We start from the raw sequence: 21,077 nt of genomic DNA, 5'->3' as shown, positions 1-21,077 counted from the left end.
TAAATAAACCAGAGGTCCCCTCATGGGATGGGATGGGATGGACAAGCTGGGCCGTCTTAACAGACTCTCCTTCCTCTGGGTATAGAGCAGACAAACTGTTGTTTCCCTCTAGGAAATGGACAGGGTACTGGGCAGCTTACAGCAGGACGTGCGTCATCCTTAGGGTTGGTGTCATGCCTCAAAGACTCCTGATACTTGGGCTCTGGAACGGATATTTGGCTCACCAAGGAGCCAGCAAGAAATAGCCCATAGCAGGGGCAGACTGACCATTCGAAAACTCGGGCACTGCCCGAGGGCCCGGGGTCAGTAAGAGGCCCCATGAGATGCCACTGGTAGCTTTCATAGGCTTTTTTGGGTGTGGTTTGAGTGTGGGCGAGGACACAGGGGCCCCATGATCCCCTATTGCCCGGGGGCCCCATGAGTTGTCAGTCCGCCCCTGTCCCATAGTGTAGTAGTTTAAAATTGGCATTTATTAATCCACGTGGTAAACAATTCAAATGTAGATAAAAGCAGGTAAAAACAATTACTGACCAATGTGCAATAGACATCACGGTGTGCAGGCCCCTTTAACATGTTTCGTGCGATAGCACTTCATCAGAAAGGCGTGGCCAACGTCTATTGCACATTGGTCAGTAATTGTTTTTACCTGCTTTTATCTACATTTGAATTGTTTACCACGTGGATTAATAAATGCCAATTTTAAACTACTACACTATGGGCTTTTTCTTGCTGGCTCTTTGGTGAGCCAAACATCCATTCCAGAGCCCAAGTATCAGGAGTCTGTGATACGTGACACCATTCCTAAGGATGACGCACGTCCTGCTGTAAGCTGCCCAGTACCCTGTCCATTTCCTAGAGGGAGACAACGGTTTGGCTGCTCTATACCCAGAGGAAGGAGAGTCCGTTAAGACGGCCCGGCTCGTCCATCCCATCCCATGAGGGGGACCTCTGGTTTATTTATCACATGCGTATTAAAGATACGCATCTGGTGAGTGCATATTTTTACTATTTGTCACCAGACCACTGGATTGTGAAGTCACTAACAACTCCTGTATTGACCACCCATCACGAACTGTCACCATTTTATTAATTAATTTATTTTTAATCTTTTTAATATTGTATTATTATATTACTTATATTACTTTTATTTGGACCGGAGTACATATTGATCTTAACATATTTATTGGAGTACATACCTTTTAGAGCTGCACTTTTTATACATATATTTATGAGGTTTATATTTTGGTTGCCTTACGTGCTATAGCTGCTATTGTTTGAAGCGCTCGTTGATTGCACTTACTGTATACTGTAGCTAATCTCCCTGGACGTGGACGAAAGAGAAAAATTGATCAAAGATTGCAACAAAGAATTGTTCGAATGGTGGATAAAGAACCTCAATCAACTTCTAGACAAATTCAAGCTGATCTTCAGGCATAGGGTAAACTGTCAGCTCGCATTATACGTCGCCATCTGAATGAAAAGGAATGCTATGGTAGGAGACCCAGGAGGACCCCACTGCTGACACAGAAACATAAAAAAGCCAAATTGGAGTTTGCCAGAACTTACCTGAAGAAGCCAAAGTCCTTTTGGGAGAATGCACTGTGGACAGACGAAACAAAATTCCAGCTTTTTGGTAAAGCCCATCATTCTATTGTTTTCAGAAAAAGCAAAGAGGCGTTTAAAGAAAATAATAGAGTCCCTACAGTCAAACATGGTGGAGGGTCACTGATGGTTTGGGGTTGCTTTGCTGCTTCAGGCACTGGATGTCTTGGCCGTGTGCATGGCATTATGAAAGAATTCTGAGGTGGAATTTAGGGTCATAAAGTTGAGTCTCCATCAGAGGTTATGGGTCTTGCAGCAGGACAATGACCCAAAGCACACATCAGAAAGCCCCCAGAAATGGTTTTAAAGCGTTGCAGAGTAGTGAACTGGCCAGCAATGAGTCCAGATCTCAATCCCATAGAGTTACTGTGGAGGAATCTCAAAACAGCAGTTGGGAAAAGGAACCCTTCCAATCTGAGAGACCTGGAGCAGTTGACGAAAGACGAGTGCTCCAAAATTCCAGTAGAGAGGTGGACGAAACTCATCGATTTCAGTTTTTTTTTTCAAGGGGTATGCTACCAAACATTAAATTGAGGGTGCCAATAATTTTGTCCAGTCCACTTTTGTAGTTTTGTGTGGAATGTGTCAGATTTGGCTTTTTGTTTCTCCACTTTTTTGTGTCATACCAATACAAACAAAAAAAAAATAAACATGAGAATGCCGAAACATTTGTAATTGCAACAATTTTCTGGGTGAAGTGGTGCGTTATCTGACAGAAATGCTAGGGTGCCAATATTTTTGGCCAAGTCTGTATTATAGACTACATAGAAAACTACTGATCCAGCTATGGTGTACTATAGTGTACATTATTTACATTACCAAATTCCAACTAACTCTACATTTTGTGTCTCGTATTTCTGTGAATTCTGTGAAAATAGAAAGGAAGTAACAGCCGATGCCTGACTTTGACTAGAGATCATAAATCCTGATATACATCGGAAAATCTGTAGATAATTTGGCCCAACTGGTGAACACACATTCTATATCTCATCTACAAAGCAATCTGGACAAATGTTATTACTACATTCCTGTGACGGGAGTGACTTTTGGGGTGGGGGGATCCCTGTATCAGCTCCCCAGATTCCTCTTATGTGTAACCCACCCTGTGCCTGTTAGGGGTACAGGATGGTCTGTCCTGATATTGTGTAGACATGTATAGGTTGGGTGTGGGGGTTGTCCATTGTTCACTGCCATGTGGTGTATCCCTTTGTTCTATTGTGTGTCTTGGTTTGGTGGGGAGTGTTTCCGGCAGCCCTTCCCCCCAGTGGGTCGGCCTGCTGATGTGTTTCCTGTTCCTGGTTGTATTTCCCTGCCCTGTGTATATATCTTGTGTTTGTGTTAAAATAAAGCAGTTCTACTTCCTGTCTTATGAAGTCTGGTACTGTCTATTACCTGTATGGTCAGCGGTGGTGTCCGTGGATCTGTGTTCGGATAGGGAAGCGAGAGTATAACGGAAATACCCTAGCGCAGTCGGGGTCCGGTTCCGTTACAATTCCTATTCAACCATCAAGTGGCAGAGCCCCATGTGGGCACTTTACATCCTTGGCCATACTGTAGATATACGGGGCTCCAAAAGATCCCAGGCATTACCATAAAAAACAAAGGGTGACCCAGTGATTGTACTACAGGCCAAAAAATGTATAATTATTTACCAGTTTAAAGAAAAGCCAAAGAGCGTATAATCATGTCTCAGGTGAAACTTGTATTATGTTCTACTGTGTTTGTCTTGCAATCCTCATTACCTCCTTCTTCTCCTGAAGGTCGGCTACAATCTTCTTCCCCTCTATTGTGGCCTCAAAGCTGTAGACGGCAGAGTCTTCATCCATGGGGAAGACAAAGACCGCTTCCACCGCCTTCTCCTCCTTGTTCTTATATTTGAGAGTCGCCATTACATCCGTCACAAAGCCTTTCACCTGGACGTCAACCCAGATCCCCTGCAGAGGGACTGGACACACACAAGAGAAGAAGAAAATGATATTTGTGTCTAGTAACTTGAGCTGTAAATCTGGTGAACACTTAGGAGATGGGGATTTCCAACTTTGTGCTTAGTTCGGCTCAGGGGTCTCCAAACCTTTCAAGTTTGATGGCAACATTATAGATTTTAAAAAAGTTTACTAGTCAAAAAAAAATATAGGAGTCCCCCTTACACCCAGGAGTGCCCATCAGACTCACCCTATACATCCAGGAGTGCCCATCGGACTCACCCTTTACATCCAGGAGTGCCCATTGGACTCACCCTTTACATCCAGGTGTGCCCATCGGACTCACCCTATACATCCAGGAGTGCCCACCGGACTCACGCTATGCATTCAGGAGTGCCCATTGGACTCACCCTATACATCCAGGAGTGCCCATCAGACTCACCCTATACATCCAGGAGTGCCCATCGGACTCACCCTTTACATCCAGGAGTGCCCATCAGACTCACCCTATACATCCAGGAGTGCCCATCGGACTCACCCTATGCATCCAGGAGTGCCCATCGGACTCACCCTATGCATCCAGGAGTGCCCATCGGACTCACCCTATGCATCCAGGAGTGCCCATCGGACTCACCCTATGCATCCAGGAGTGCCCATCGGACTCACCCTATACATCCAGGAGTGCCCAGTAAGCTCACCCTATACATCCAGGAGTGCCCATCGGACTCACCCGATACATCCAGGAGTGCCCAGTAAGCTCACCCTATACATCCAGGAGTGCCCATCGGACTCACCCTATACATCCAGGAGTGCCCATGAGGCTCACCCTATACATCCAGGAGTGCCCATGAGGCTCACCCTACAAATCCAGGAGTGCCCATCGGACTCACCCTATACATCCAGGAGTGCCCATCGGACTCACCCTATACAGCTAGGAGTGCCCATCGGACTCACCCTATACATCCAGGAGTGCCCATCGGACTCACTCTTTACATCCAGGAGTGCCCATCGGACTCACCCTATACATCCAGGAGCGCCCATCGGACTGACCCTATACATCCAGGAGCGCCCATCAGACCCACCCTATACATCCAGGAGTGCCCAACAGACTCACCCTATACATCCAGGAGTGCCCATCGAACTCACCCTATACATCCAGGAGCGCCCATCGGACTGACCCTATACATCCAGGAGCACCCATCGGACTGACCCTATACATCCAGGAGCGCCCATCAGACCCACCCTATACATCTAGGAGTGCCCAAAAGACTCACCCTATGCATCCAGGAGTGCCCATCGGACTCACCCTATACATCCAGGAGTGCCCAACAGACACACCCTATACATCCAGGAGCGCCCATTAGACTCACCCTATACATCCAGGAGCGCCCATCGGACTCACCCTATACATCCAGGAGTGCCCATTAGACTCACCCTATACATCCAGGAGTGCCCATCAGGAGGACTTGGGAAGGGTCATGGCTGGCTGGCATTGGATGTGTCCGTATTATGATACACAGACCGGCACATCCACTGCCAGCCAGCTGGGTATTTCCACGGACACTTGTTGTGAACCAGATAAAATCTTGTAGTGTATAGTAAAAGTCATCGCTCTGTTCTCTCCTTCTGTCAGGTGCTTCTTGCCAGCACATGTGCACCGCAGCAGGACCATATTGACTTAGAGCAATGTCCCTCACTATCCCGGCCTAAGAGCTACTGGTCTGAGGTGACACACAGGGATCAGCTGACCACTGCCACACTCCCTGGTTGCCACAGCACTGCCATGATGGTAGACGCAGCTGAGCTTCAACTGCCCATCAACAATTGAACACAATGAGTGATTGGTACCAATCACTCACTTTATTCATTCTTAACTGAAGCATAAAGCATAGCAAACTGTCTTTTTTTTTCGGGGGGGGGGGGGCTGTCAGGTTGGCTGTATGGGGCCCCATGGTTTCTAACACCTCTATAATCCGGGCATCACTACTACAGAGATCTCCACTAGCTTCCATGTCCCTGTTGTTCTGCTGGATTGTGAACACAGGATGTCGTCCATGCAGCATGGGCGCCATTTACAGAATTATTTGTATTTTCTCAGTGAATTCAAAGCATTCTCTGATTGGGCATGACTTCCACGCCCTGTCTCTCCACCTCCTACAATCAGACAATGCTTTGCATTCATTGAGAAAATGCAAAGTGATCTCTGAACGGTTCCTGTGCCTAGTGGCCAACCTTCTGTGTCCAGAATGCAGCAGGGCAGCTGTTCAGTACAGGATCTGGAAGCAAGTGGAGATCACTGGAAAAGTGGCATCTAATACAGTGATTTCCAGCTTCCGGGGGGATCCCACAGGCAGGGCCGATGCTAGACTATTTTGTGCCCTAGGCAAGACCAGCTGTTTGCACTCCCCCCCCCCCATAAAAAATAAAACATTACCTGTAGTTCTACTTCTCCCCTCCTAGCACACATACTCTTTCTCCTCAAATTGTGCACAAATTCTCTCCCTCAAATCCCCCCTCATAGTATAAATCCCCTTTTTTTACTTCTTGATGCAAATCCCCTTAAATCCCTCTTCCTAGTACAATCCCCTCCAAATTACCCTTTCCAGCACAAATCCTTTGTCTCCAAACAAATTCCCCCTACTAACACAAATCACCCCCCCTCCAAGAACAACCCCTCCCAATCCCCCCTCCTAGCACAAATCCCCCCCATCCCCTCTCCTAGCACAAACTCCCCCCACTCTCCTCTCCTAGCACAAATCCCCCCCCCCCCAATCCTCCCTCCTAGCACAACCCCCCAATCCCCTCTCCTAACACCAATTCCCTCAATTCTTTCTTCTAACACAAATCTCCCCCTTCCAAATTCCCCCTCCTAGCACAACCCCTCCTTCAATCTCCTCACCAGGCACAAATCCCCCCCCCTCCAAGAACAACCCCTCCCAATACCCCCTCCTAGCACAACTCTCCCTATCCCCTCTCCTAGCACAAATCCCCCCCCAATCCTCCCTCCTAGCACAACCCCCCAATCCTCTCTGAACATCAATACCCTCAACTCTTTCTTCTAACACAACTCTCCCCCTCCCAAATTCCCCCTCCTAGCACAACCCCCCATCCCTCCTCCTAGCACAACCCCTCCCTCAATCGCCTTTCCAGGCACAAATCCCCCCCATCCCCCCTTCTAGAACAAATCCCCCCCCCCCAATCTTTCCTGCTAACAAAACCCCCCCTCCTAACACAAAGCTCCATTCCATCTCCTAGCACAAATTCCTTCCAATCCCCCCTCCTAGCACCAGTCCTCTTCCTTCAATCCCCCCACCTAGGACAAATTACCCCAAATCCCTCTAGCTAGCCTAAAACCCCTCCAAATTACCTTTCCCAGTAAAAAATCCTCCCACCTTACCCAAATCCCTCCCCCCTTTTAGTACAACCCCCCAAACCCCCACCCATTACCTGAAAACCTTCATCCTACTCGTAGCATATACCCCCTCATTCCTTCTCCTAACACACATTCCCCCCATCATCCCCATTACCCTTCCCAATACAAATAGCCCCCATCCCCCCTCCTGCACAAACCTCTCATGTCAGCACAAAATGATTGTTACCCCTCCTCCTTTTATTGTGTACAGTTCCCCCGACCTGTAAGCCCCCCAAACTTGCAGGTGGGAAACCAGGTAGAGGTGCTGGCTGTGCTCTCACTCCTGTGAGTGGAGAAATTCTCCATACAGCAGATGACACAGGATCACTCTTGGATTGGGCTGTACACAGTTTGACTACCTCGCCTACTATCTCCTCCAATGACCGCTCATCTCTAGGCAGCAGGGAGCCAGGGACTGAACATGCCGATGTAAGAGCGATTCTGTGTCATCTGCTTTATGGAGGATCACTCCACTGACAGGAGAGGAGAGCACAGCCTGCACCTCCCGCCTCTCTCCTGTCATTTCTCCTTTTGCAGGCTTCACTGCTCTAGGCTGCTCTCCCCTTGTTCCACCCAAGGGGGAAGGCAGTCAGTGACCAGGCACAGCATCCATGGAAGGACTAGCAAGGCTGAAATCCAGGGGGGGGGGGCGTAGCTCAACCCAGAACCCCCCTAGATCCAACCATGGCAGAGAGTAGGAAAACCAGTGGTCTTAACTGCACCCTAGGCAGCAGTGGCTTGTGGTAGCACCAGCCCTGCCCACAGGTATGGTTTATACATAGTTACATTGGACCAAGCTAAGGGACCCATACTGCAATATGCCTGTAGGCAGGTGCATTCTCTTTTCTCTACTGTAGGTGGCACTTGTCTGGAGCGACATTGCAGCTGGAGGGGGAAGTCAGGGAAACTGGATTCCTTTATGTTTTCCTTGGGTCTCTGCGGCAGTGTTAAGTTGGCTACACTGCATCCAGGTGACTCTGGCAGCCATCTTGGGTCATGCATAGTCTTTTTTTAATCCTTGCCCCCGGGTTTTGATGCACATTTGCGAAGTGGCTAGTGTAGGGAAATACTCGTCTGTCAGGGACAGCACTAGCAACAGCAAGAGGTCTGGAGGAATAGGGAAAGCTTAGGGCTCACATCTTCAGCACTAGAAAGCTCCCTTGGGTTGGCCCGGCCAGGCCGCATTTCACCCTCCTTGGCAGGTGCTGTTTTTCGTTCAGGCATACTCATTGCTGATGCTCTGCTCCATTGACTGTAAGTTCCCGGTCGGGTGAGCTTCCCCACTGGGCTGTTGCACTGTTTGCAAGTCCTTCAATACATCAGTTACTACACTCCAGTCCTGTGCGTGATTACTGCTGCTGCACCACAGGCCTGTGCGTGATTACTGCTGCTGCACCACACTGCACCTACCCAACATGCCACTGTTTGCACACTCACCTGGCTGGCGGGAAGCCATAATAATGAGGCCACAACATGGAGGAAATGGTGGCATTATTGCAGGTTATCTGAAAGGAAAGATATAAATGTCAGATTTTTTGGCTGCAGCCTGTGTGACATAATACAGACACAATACAGACTATCCCCAGGGCTCTCTATCCTTCCTTCACCTATTAGAAGCATACATTCAGCTAGACTCCAATGGTTAGACAGGAGCTGAGCAGCAGCCTAGGTGTAATAGCCAGAGGTCAAATTGTGGTCAGAACTGAGAGGCTCTGCAGGCCAGCCCCTCTGGAATTTTGACCTGCTCTATGACTTTTGGAGGAAGGCTCTAGAGCAGGGGTGGGCAAACTTTTTGACTTGAGGGCCGCAATGGGTTCATATATTGGACCCGGGGGCCGGACCAAGAGTAGATGAATGATGTGTATGTGTGAATTAATATAAATTAAATTAAAATTTGTAACATTAAATGTTTAGATTAATTTAAGGTAGAAAAGCATAAAAAGAGTTATTTTACAAAACTTTTATGCCCCCCACTAGCTGCTGGCCGGCCCAGCCACTACCATGCCATCCATAGTAAGTATAGTAATATTCCCCCATAGTAAGCATAGTAATTAATCCCCCATATAGTAATTCATCCCCCATATAGTAATTCATCCCCCATAGTAATTCATCCCCCATATAGTAATTCATCCCCCATAGTAATTCATCCCCCATAGTAATTCATCCCCCCTATAGTAATTCATTCCCCCTATAGTAATTCATTCCCCCTATAGTAATTCATCCCCCCTATAGTAATTCATCCCCCATATAGTAATTCATCCCCCATATAGTAATTCATCCCCCATAGTAATTCATCCCCCATATAGTAATTCATCCCCCATAGTAATTCATCCCCCATAGTAATTCATCCCCCATATAGTAATTCATCCCCCATATAGTAATTCATCCCCCATATAGTAATTCATCCCCCATATAGTAATTCATCCCCCATATAGTATTTCATCCCCCATAGTACTATTCCCCCCCAAGTAGTAAGCCAAGTCCCCCCTGTGTCAATTTACTTACCTTTGCTCCGCGCGTTCTTCTCGCCGTGTTCCCGCGCCGTTCCGGTCTTCAGGGCGGACTGTGAGAGGAGCCTAGCTCCCCTCACGTTCGTCACGCTGCCCCGCCTACACACATCCTGACAGCCAATCACTGGCTATCAGGATGTGAGTGGCAGCGAGACTGGCCAATCATTGCATTTGAGCGCGCTGAATGATGCAAATGTTTGCCTGCCCTGGCTGTTTTTTTTTTTTGTATCACGCTCCACGGGCCGGATTAAAAGGTCCGCCGGGCCGTATACGGCCCGCGGGCCGTAGTTTGCCCATTGCTGCTCTAGAGGCAGTGGGTGGATCTGAGGAGTGGCTGGCTGCACTCCTGAGGTTGGCAAGTAGCTAGACACCTTTAAAAGTGTTGAAGCCTGCTCAGTTGCAGGAAAGTTGGAGGGAGAGTTTGAGTGGAAGATGTGAGGCTGCGAGCAGGAGGCTGCAAGGAGGCCCAGTAGCATGGGGCCTACCTGCAGGCCTGGAGCTGAAGTGGTGGAAAACTCAGAGCTTGCTGCCCCCCTGAGAGAGGATCACCTGGCAGGGAAGGAGCAGCCAAACTGATAGGCCTGGTAGCAGCCACCAACCCACAAGTGGTACAGGAGATAATCGGAGCAAGTACACCTACACCTCCTGGGCGGATGGGGAAGGAGCACCCTGGTGGAAAACCAGATTAGCCACCTACCAGTGACTGTCTATTTCTTAATGTGCAGGAACCTGATCCCCTGTTCAGGGATACCTCTAGATTGCTAGGTGAAGAGGAAAAGTTCATCTAGGGTCTGGGGTGGTACACTAAGGAGATGCTGGCTATCTCTCCACCAGAGACTGTGCTGCAGAGAAGAATAGTTCCAGGAAGTTGTCCTCAGTTTATCGGTACTCTTGGGCATCCTGTACACCCCTAACCCTTTTCCAGTTCAAAATCCCCTAATAAAAACAACAAAACCAAAGCTCAAGGACTGATTTGTGACTCTGGATGCAAGCCTGTGTGAAGATGTGTGATGCCTAGCTGTCCCGGACTATATAGGGGGCCCAAATCTTCTAACGACTCCTATGGGGGTAGTGCTACATTTCCCTTCCTTTCTTCCCGTGTATGTGCCCTGCCAAAGAGGAACATGTGACCTTCTATAAAACGCATTATGAACCTTCCTACCTACAATTTTTGTTTTTCACCTGCATAAGATGTGCATTAGTCCTGTAGTTTCATTGTGCCATTTGTTGCCATGTACAGGCAGTCCGTAGTACAGTAAAACAAGCCATAGTTGAGTCTAAATTTCTAAAGTTCTTTAAAAAAAAAAATGAAAATAGCTCATACGATTGTGCCATCAATTGTTAGTTTTTCTAAGGAAAGCCATCATGTTGGATCAGGCACATTCAACTGCATCATGAAAATTGTGTGTCAAACTAATGATGCAAAAAAACCAAACAATTCAAAATTTGCGTTCAGTTTTTGCATCGTCTATGGCCTGCATTAGTCTTCACAAAGTTTCTGTTTGTGTTCAAACATGGGGCATGCCACATGGCCCTACACAGGTCAATGCATAACCTCTGAATGGTTAAAGAACTGACATTTCCTTTGAAAAAAACATATGACACAATCCCTGGGACTCTCAGTCTAGTGCAGCTTCTTTAAATCATGGTACCAAGATTCAATGGGGTACCTTCTAGGTTCTTCAGGGGTGCCGTACCTAAATGCCTAAAAATTGCCCCAAATTGCCCAAACGTTGTGTACAAGCCAGTGGGCGGATCAAGCCTGCTTGTTTGTTACACAAAGCCACAGGTTTTCATTGTGCAACATCACAACCTTGCTCACTGTTTGGGCCAGCTGCCAGTGATCTAATAGCCACCGTAGTCATCGGTCAAAAATGAAGATGTTGGGCTCCTGCACAACATCCTTGTTTGGCTCCCCCATTCCCCAGCACAGCACTGGGGCCATGTCAGCTGCATGGGAGAGGAAACGCCGGAGTACTAATACTAGCTTTGTAAGGATCCATGTACATGAGCAGTTCCTAAACTCGAGTTTAGGAGCTTTTGGCATTTTTTTTGCCAAAGCTCCCAAACTCAACTCCATAAAAACCTATGTGTCCATGTACACATAGGCTGTTAGCAGAGTTTAGGAGTGTCCACATTTCAGTGAGGTTAAACCTCCCTCTCCTGAACACAGAAGGAGTTCATATTAGAATACGGTGCAGGATTTTAAAGGGTGCCTTGAATGGAAAAAGATTGAGAAACACTGGTAGTGTTCGCAGGTGAGAGATAAACAGTAATTAGATCTGACACAGACACACACAGGCAAAACACTTCACAGAGAGATCAATATGCAGTCTTTCGTCACATTAGCACTCCTACATTTGTGATGCAGCACAGAGGAAATGGTGAGGCATGGATTGGATACTGTGTAACCCTGAACAAACAGTTTCCTGTCCCTTTGGTGAATAGGGACAAGGGAGGTAGATTAATACATGGATCTAGGGGAATTGATCAGCACAAACTGAAGTCACAACATGTGAGCCCATCGTTACAAGTTCCCAGGACTGCTGTGCATCCTTCAGCCTCCTCCAGACACAATCCAGTGAGTGAGACAGTCCTTCTCTAGACTAGTGTTTCTCAACCTTTTTTCAGTCAAGGCACCCTTTAAATTATGGAAAGTCCCAAGGCACCCCTTAAATTATGGACAGTCTTGAGGCACCCCATTCTAAAATGTGAAAATCTATTCTAGTTTTATAGAACTCAGCAACATCCACACATGGAGGACACCCAATGTTAGAGGTGATTATTCTTCCAAAGCAAATACACTTTTGCAGCCTGGTACTGAGTAGTATTCCTGTGTTTCTCCTCTCCCTCCGTTTTTCTCCATCACTGAGCTGATGTGACCCCAGCACTGATGGAAAGGGGGTCAATCAAGGATGCTGTGCAGGCAGCTGACATCCTCCTTATCAACTGATGATGCCATTGGCTGTCAGGACACCGGGGGCCAGAAGGTAGTAATGGTACACAATCTAAGCCTGTGTCTTTGCTTAACTAAAAGGCAGGCTTGTTCCACCCGCTGGCTTGTATACAAGTTTTGGGCAGTTTTTAGACATTTTACCAAGGCACCCCAGGGTGGTTGAGAAAGGCTGCTCTAGACCACATCGCTCTTAAGAAATCCTGCAGTCAGATGCAGGCTTCCTCTAGGTCCCAGCACTGCATCTCCTGAGACATCACAGAACAGTAACTCAATTCTTAGGCTGCCTCAGGGGCAACCGCCCCCCACCCCCCCGAGGTTGGGAACTCTACCTTGCTAACTCCACCTTGCTGGGGAAAAACAATCTCTACAGGTCTCCAGACTATTTATCAGCTTCCCGGCCACCATCTGTGCATACCTCCCCAGGGATAGGCTAGGTGCTGATCAATATTCAGGCTGGCTATTTGAATGATCCCTTCTTAATCTTTAGAAGCTTCTTTCTTGAGGCAGGGAGAAACAATCAAACTCCCAGCCTGTGAAACCCTAAACAGAGCAGACCAAACAATCCTTGATCCCTTGATTACAGAAGGTGGCAAAACTGAATTTGTCTAGCAGCCTGTGGGTGGGGTCACTGAGTCCTGGACATGGGGGTACCTGTTTGTTCGAAGCGCATTCATCAATATCTGGAACCAAGTGGGGGCTGCGTTCACATGAGAATCAAACATTATGGTGGTTCCCCAGCTCAGAGATGAGCCGTACACTCGTACACTATGTGCAGCAATTAGTTACACAGAGTCCTTCTGTAGAGTGCTGCCCCATAATACTACACACACTTCTCTTCTGTATTATACATTTAGCAGAGGCACCCCTGACTCTGGGCCCTCTCCACCAGTCCAGCATACCTCCATCACCTCAGTCCCAAAGACAGAATGGGGTCCTGCCATGCACCTAGCGCAGACCTCATGCGTGAACTTGTTAACTCCTGCTCTCCCGTACCATACGGCCAGGAGGATGACAAACAAAGGATTTCCCAGCAACACCTACCAGCCAGCCTGCAAAACAACCAATCTGGCCGTGTCTAACAGTTTGCAATAAAAACAGAGGGTTTTGTTTTACACATATTTGCAAATACACGCGTAGGCCGCAGTTCTGCCTCAAATGTCCTCTGTATACTGCGGACCTACAGTAACTACAATTTCTAGAGCCTCCACAATGTATCAATGGATAGGTTAAGGGCATTTGTGCCTAGAGGAGCCCAATCCTCCTTAAAGGTACAGTTGGCCATGAGCAGGGGCGGACTGACCATTTGGAAACTCGGGCACTGCCCAAGGGCCCGGGATCAGTAGGGTGCCCCATGAGATGCCCCTGGTACCTTTTTCATAGGCTTTTTTGAGTTTTGGCAAGGACACAGGGGCCCCATTATCCCCTATTGCTCTGTGGGCCCCATGAGTTGTCAGTCCGCCCCTGGCCATGAGCATGAGGTCTCTGTACCGTGGGTTTGGTACCGGTTGCTTTGGGAAACAAACTACTAGGGATGGAGCCAGATCACGAACCCCCTCGCTACTGGAGGACCTGTCACCTACAGCAGGTACCACGCTTCACGACTGGCTGCAATGTACCTTGCACTATTTCTGGGTATCCATAGCAACTGCATGACTCCTTCTGCTACTCTTGCTGAGTACACCTTCCATAGTGGCTTTGCTTCATACTCCACATGTGCTTGTTATTTCATATGCCAAGAACCTTCATGCACCCCTTTAAATTACTTCAGACCAGGCTTAAAACAGTTGGTGCAACTTCACAGAACATTTTGGGGCACAGTCCAACCAGTGCAATATTCCCTAACTAGATCAACTAGGCTGCTCATGCTTACCTCAGCAAGGTAGTAGTCCACTAATGACATCCTCCAAGTCTTGGTGGTTCTCTGGACTTCTGATGCAGCAGCCGCCTTACTGTAATCACAGCATCTTCTTGAGTAGGACAAGGGTGAGCCAGCGAGCCTAAAACCTGGTCTTCCCCCTCCTCTATTTAACAAGGTGGATAGGCAGAGTCCAAAAAGCCCGGAATAAGAAGTGCAGAACATTAACCCTTCCGCAGCCTGGGCCGGCCAAGTTCCTAACTAGCACATTGCAGGCAACCTTCTTACAAGCCTAACTAGCAGGGTGCTATATATACTGCTCAAAAAAATTCAATGAAGACTTTTTAATCCGAGTCTAGCATCAAGTCAGTTAAACTCCTGGGATATTGATCTGGTCAGGTAAGTAGCAGAGGAGGTTGGTAATCAGTTTCAGCTGCTTTGGTGTTAATGAAATTAACAACAGGTGCACTAGATGGGCAACAATGAGACGATCTCCAAAAGAGGAATGGTTTTACAGGTGGAGGCCACTGATATTTTTTCCCTACTCATATTTTCTGACTGTTTTTCACTAGTTTTGCATTTGGCTAGGGTCAGTGTCACTACTGGTAGCATGAGGCCATACCTGGACCCTACAGAGGTTGCACAGGCAGTCCAACTCCTCCAGGATGGCACATCAATATGTGCCATTGCCAAAAGGTTTGCTTTGTCTCCCAGCACAGTCTCAAGAGCATGGAGGAGATTCCAGGAGACAGGCAGTTACTCTAGGAGGGCTGGACAGGGCCGTAGAAGGTCCTTAACCCATCAGCAGGACCGGTATCTGCTCCTTTGTGCAAGGAGGAACAGGATGAGCACTGCCAAAGCCCTACAAAATGACCTCCAGCAGGCCACTGGTGTAAATGTCTCTGACCAAACAATCAGAAACAGACTTCGTGAGGGTGGCCTGAGGGCTCAATGTCCCCTAGTGGGCCCTGTGCTTACTGCCCAGCACCATAGAGATCGATTGGCATTTGCCATTGAACACCAGAATTGGTAGGTCCTCCGCTGGCACCCTGTGCTTTTCACAGATGAGAGCAGATTCCCCCTGAGCACACGTGACAAATGTGAAAGGGTCTGGAGAAGCCGTGGAGAATGTTCTGCTGCCTGTAACGTGGTTCAGCATGACCGTTTTGGTGGTGGGTCAGTGATTGTCTGGGGAGGCATATCCATGGAGGGACACACAGACCTCTACAGGCTAGACAATGGCACCCTGACTGCCATTAGGTATCGGGATGAAATCCTTGGACACATTGTCAGATCCTACGCTGGTGCAGTGGGTCCTGGGTTCCTCCTGGTGCAGTGGGTCCTGGGTTCCTCCTGGTGCATGACAATGCCCACTCTCATGTGATGAGAGTATGCAGGCAGTTTCTGGAGGATGAAGGAGTTGATACCATTGAATGGCCCCCACACTCGCCTGACCTAAATCCAATAGAACACCTCTGAGATATCATGTTTCAGTCCATCTGACGCCGCCCGGTTGCACCTCAGACTGTCCAGGAGCTCAGTGATGCCCTGGTCCATATCTGGCAGGAAACACCCCAGGACACCATCTGTGGTCCCATTAGGAGCATGCCCCGATGTTGTCAGGCATGCATACAAGCACGTGGGGGCCATACAATCTACTGAGGACCATTTAGAGTTGCTGCAATGAAATTTCAGCAAAATGGACTTGCCTGCCGCATCATTCTTTCACTTTGATTTGTGAGGTGTCTTTGAATTCTGTCCTCTGTAGGTCGATAATTTTCATCAAACGATGGGGCATCCTTACGTAACTAACACATTTCCCAATCCATATCAATATAGAGATACAGCAGATCTTTCCCCATTGAGATCTGATGGGTTTTCAAAGTGTTCCTTTCATTTTTTTTGAGCAGTGTATATCCAGCACACCTGATAGGATCTTCTTTCTGCCCCTCTCTCCCCCGTCAGAGCTTTTTCATACTTCGATTTATCGCCATAGTAAGGGGCATTGCATGCTTTTATTGCACACTCTCTGTGGCCACAATGGTCTCCACACCGATCTGTTCTCTTGTCACTTTCTGTTAAAGGTATAAAACAGGGGCAGACTGACCAATTGGAAACTCGGGCACTGCCTGAGGGCCCGGGGTCAGTAGGGGGCCCCATGAGATGCCCCTGGTACCTTTTTCATAGGCTTTTTTGAGTTTGGGCAAGGACACAGGGGCCCCATGATCCCCTATTGCCCAGGGGTCCCATGAGTTGTCAGTCCGCCCCTGGTATGAAAACAAATGAACTGAAGCCAAGACGACTCACACTTTTTTCTGCAGAAAAATAATTCCATTCTTGCTCCCAGCAGCACTCTCTCCAATTGTACAATCACATGGTTCACATTCATGACACCAAGGGTTCATTCTCACCAGCTGCATTGGGAATGCTTTGGGAGGTTATTCCAGAGTAAAATGCCTTGTCTCCTATGTGCCTGGTTCACACCACTGCGTTGTGGTGGTGTGCGGGCGGTGTGCACTGAAAAGAAGTCCTTTTTCCACTGCCTCGCACCATGTGGCTGACGACTGCACTTTATAAAATGTCTAGGCTAGAGCCAGGTTAGGTATCCAATGATCACTTCAGGTAGTTAGTGGTCCGGTTGCATGTCAGAGTAAAGACTACAAAAAAGGGACTAAACTGCTTAGTTACAGTGTCACACCACAGTTCCTGCCAGTGAGAAGCTGTGTTCCAGACTGGTTGGACAACAGTTGGAGGATCTCCCCATCACCGTTGATCTTGTCTTCAGGTCTCTGACACAAAGACAGAAACTTCAACGTGATCATCCTCAAGGGGCCCCTGCAACTGGACTGCCACATTCATCTGGAGGTGTCTTTATTAATAACTATATATATTCAAGTATATGTGCACAATTCCACCAGGACTCTTGTTAGGCTCTTTGCTGATAATACCTGTCTGCACATTGTATTTTTTCCATACTGATGTGCATCTATACTGTGGTTAATGCTATATGCTGGTTGCAGTAGTTCTTCCGCTCCCAATTACTTTGATTCCCTTCCTGGTGAATTTCCCAGGAAGGGAATCCTCCCTGTTCCCCACAGAGGCCCTGTCCTGTCCTGGGTGGTGGCACGGCCAACTTTTTTATCAACTCCACTCTTCTACTTTGTGATGGTTCTGGTTCTCTACCTACAGGCAATATCCTGTGGGGGGGGGGGGGTCATTTCTCATAAGCCCCCAAAAGAGGGCTACATATGTCATATCTCATGCGCAAAGTATATACAGCATGTTTCTATATGTAATGTGTATACAGTGTACGACTATATGTAACGTGTATACGGCGTCTGTCTGTATGTAATGTGTATATGGCGTCCTTCTGTATGAAACGTGTATACGGCATCCGTCTGTATGTAATGTATATACGTCAGTTTGTATGTAATGGGTATAGGGCGTCTGTATGTATGTAATGTATATACAGTGTGTCTGTATGTAGTGTATATACATCTGTCTATATGTAATGTATATACAGTTGTGTTCAAAATACTAGCAGTCAGACATCACTAACCGGATCAATCACTGTTTTTGGTGGAAATGATATCTCTACATGGCAAATAATTTCCTATCAGGTGTAGTAGAGTCATAGAAATCCAACAGACCCAACAGTCATGACATGCGTGCTGCTGATTCTGTGTCATTGAATCACTCATTGAAAGGGGCGTGTTCAAAATAATAGCTGTGTGGAGTTCTATTAGTGACGTCATTCATTCTTTGATAAACAGGTGGCAATTATTGCCCTTATTTAAGGAAGGAAGGCAGCAAATGTTGTACATGCTGGTTACAGTGCATTTCTCTCTGAAATTCTGAGGAAAATGGGTCGTTCCAGACATTGTTCACAAGAACAGCGTACCTTGATTAAAAAGTTGATTGGAGGGGAAAACATATAAAGAAGTGCAGAAAATGATCGGCTGCTCAGCTAAAATGATGGCAAATGCTTTAAAATGGCAACCAAAACCTGAAAGACGTGGAAGAAAGCGAAAAACTACCATTGGAATGGATAGAAGAATAGCCAAAATGGGGCAGACTCAGCCAACAATCAGCTCCAGGAAGATGAAAGAAGGTGTGACGTTCCCTGTGAGGACTGTTACAATTAGAAGACGCCTATGTGAAGCCAAGCTATCTGCAAGAAGTCCCCGCAAAGTCCCACTGTTGGAAAAAAGACGTGTGCTGAAGAGGTTACAATCTGCCAAAGAGCACATTGACCGGCCTAAAGAGAAATGGCGCAACATTTTGTGGACTGATGGAAGTAAGATTGTTCTTTTTGGGTCTAGTGGGCGGAGACAGTTTGTCAGACGACCCCCAAACACTGAATTCAAGCCACAGTACACTGTGAAGACCGTGAAGCATGGTGGTGCAAGCATCATGATATGGGGATGTTTCTCATACTACGGTGTTGGGCCTATTTATCGCATACCAGGGATCATGGATCAGTTTGAATACATCAGAATACTTGAAGAGGTCATGCTGCCTTATGCTGAAGAGGAAATGCCCTTGAAATGGGTGTTCCAACAAGACAACGACCCCAAACACACCAGTAAACGTGCAACATCTTGGTTCCAGACCAACAAGATGGACGTTATGGAGTGGCCAGCCCAATCCCTGGATCTTAATCCAATAGAAAACTTGTGGGGTGACATCAAAAATGCAGTTTCTGAGGCAAAACCAAGAAATAGAGAAGAACTGTGGAATGTAGTCCAATCATCCTGGGCTGGAATACCTGATCACAGGGGCCAGAAGTTGGGGGACTCCATGCAACACAGATGTACAGCAGTTCTCAGAAACAGTGCGACTACAACCAAATATTCATGAAGTCATTCAAAGGAAAGCAAAATCTTCAAACATTTCTCAGTTTATATAGTGAATGTTTGAGTTTGTAAAGAAGAATACAAACACTGCCATTTTTTTGAACCGTCTAATATTCACTTTTCTTCAATTTTTTTTAGAGAAACAACACAAATTTGATGTATTTTTCTTCCTGTTGTGATTTGGAATAGAATGTGTCGTGTTCCCAATGCATTTGTGTGGATGGAAATAAAAAGCTATTAGAAGGATTTTCAGCTTTATTCACTTTTTTCAACACACTGCTATTATTTCGAACACAACTGTATATACGCCGTCTGTCTATATGTAATGTATATATACAGTATGTCATCTTACTATATGTAATGTATGTAGGTTATCTTTCTATATGTAATGTATGTACGTCTTTCTATATGTAATGTATGTACGTCATCTGTCTGTATGTATGTAATGTGTATCTAACGTCTGTTTATATGTAATGTTTATACGTCATCTTTCTATATGTAATGTATATACGCCATCTGTCTGTAATGTATATACAATGTCTGTCTGTATGTAATGAATAGGACACATATACAATGTATACTGTACTTGCACACAGTCCGTCTTGCTCTCTTCTTCTCTCGGTGTCGCTCTTCCTGGAGTGCTGGGAGTGTGATCTCTGTGTAGTCACTGCGGGGAGTGTCCTGCGAGGAGAGGAGGAAACAGAGGGGGGCGTAGTACAAGATCCCTGACTGATTACTGTATGGCCTGTAGATGGAGAGGAGGGAACATAGAGGGGAGCGTAGTACAAGATCCCTGACTGATTACTGTATGGCCTGTAGATGGAGAGGAGGGAACATAGAGGGGGGCGTAGTACAAGATCCCTGACTGATTACTGTATGGCCTGTAGATGGAGAGGAGGGAACATAGAGGGGGGCATAGTACAAGATCCCTGACTCTGAATACTGTATGGCCTGTAGATCACCCACTATGCTCCTTCCAAGATATCTTCCTCTCTAGCTCCCTCATCACCTCCTCCCACGCTCGCCTCCAGGACTTCTCCAGAGCCTCTCCCATCCTCTGGAACTCCCTACCACAGCATGTCCGGTCAGCCCCCACTCTGTCTGCCTTTAGGCGATCTTTGAAAACTCACTTATTCAGGGAAGCCTACCCCACCTCCACCTAAGAACTGTACTTGAATCACCTCCACCAGATCATCCCCCGCAGTTATCACCTTTTGTATCACCTCCCCCTTCCTTTAGATTGTAAGCTTCACGAGTCGGGCCCTCCTATTCCTTCTGTACTGAAATGTATTGTAATTGTACCGTCTGCCTTATATTGTACAGCGCTGAGCAAACTGTTTTTGCTATAGAAATCCTGTATAATAATAATATTAATAATGGAGAGGGGGGAACACAGAGGGGAGCGTAGTACAAGATCCCTGACTGATTACTGTATGGCCTGTAGATGGAGAGGAGGGAACACAGAGGGGAGCGTAGTACAAGATCCCTGACTGATTACTGTATGGCCTGTAGATGGAGAGGAGGGAACATAGAGGGGAGCGTAGTACAAGATCCCTGACTGATTACTGTATGGCCTGTAGATGGAGAGGAGGGAACATAGAGGGGGGCGTAGTACAAGATCCCCAACTCTGATTACTGTATGACCTGTAGATGGAGAGGAGGGAACATAGAGGGGAGCGTAGTACAAGATCCCTGACTGATTACTGTATGGCCTGTAGATGGAGAGGAGGGAACATAGAGGGGAGCGTAGTACAAGATCCCTGACTGATTACTGTATGACCTGTAGATGGAGAGGAGGGAACATAGAGGGGAGCGTAGTACAAGATCCCCGACTGATTACTGTATGACCTGTAGATGGAGAGGAGGGAACATAGAGGGGAGCGTAGTACAAGATCCCTGACTGATTACTGTTTGGCCTGTAGATGGAGAGGAGGGAACATAGAGGGGAGCGTAGTACAAGATCC

At 47.2% G+C, this 21,077-nt stretch overlaps 1 protein-coding gene across 2 annotated transcripts in view; it reads right to left on the bottom strand.

The window, feature by feature from the left end:
- The window catches only part of LOC149438488 (von Willebrand factor A domain-containing protein 5A-like), a 52,169-nt gene extending 43,716 nt beyond the window's left edge, over positions 1-8,453 (bottom strand). The window contains exons 1-2 of one of the 2 annotated variants that reach the window (XM_089659792.1): positions 8,374-8,453; positions 3,345-3,547 (exon numbers count right to left, since the gene is read on the bottom strand). In XM_089659792.1, coding sequence (XP_089515918.1) covers positions 3,345-3,547; positions 8,374-8,428 — 258 coding nt within the window. In that variant the 5' untranslated portion in view covers positions 8,429-8,453. The remainder of the gene's footprint in view (positions 1-3,344; positions 3,548-8,373) is intronic. The other variant, XM_089659793.1, reaches the window with a different exon arrangement.
- Between the last annotated feature and the right edge of the window lie 12,624 nt (positions 8,454-21,077).

The sequence above is a fragment of the Staurois parvus genome, unplaced genomic scaffold (genome assembly GCF_062004578.1).
Source record: "Staurois parvus isolate SC_StPar_1 unplaced genomic scaffold, SC_StPar_1.0 ptg001190l, whole genome shotgun sequence".
NCBI lineage: Eukaryota > Metazoa > Chordata > Amphibia > Anura > Ranidae > Staurois > Staurois parvus.
This window is presented reverse-complemented; position numbering and strand designations above follow the sequence as displayed.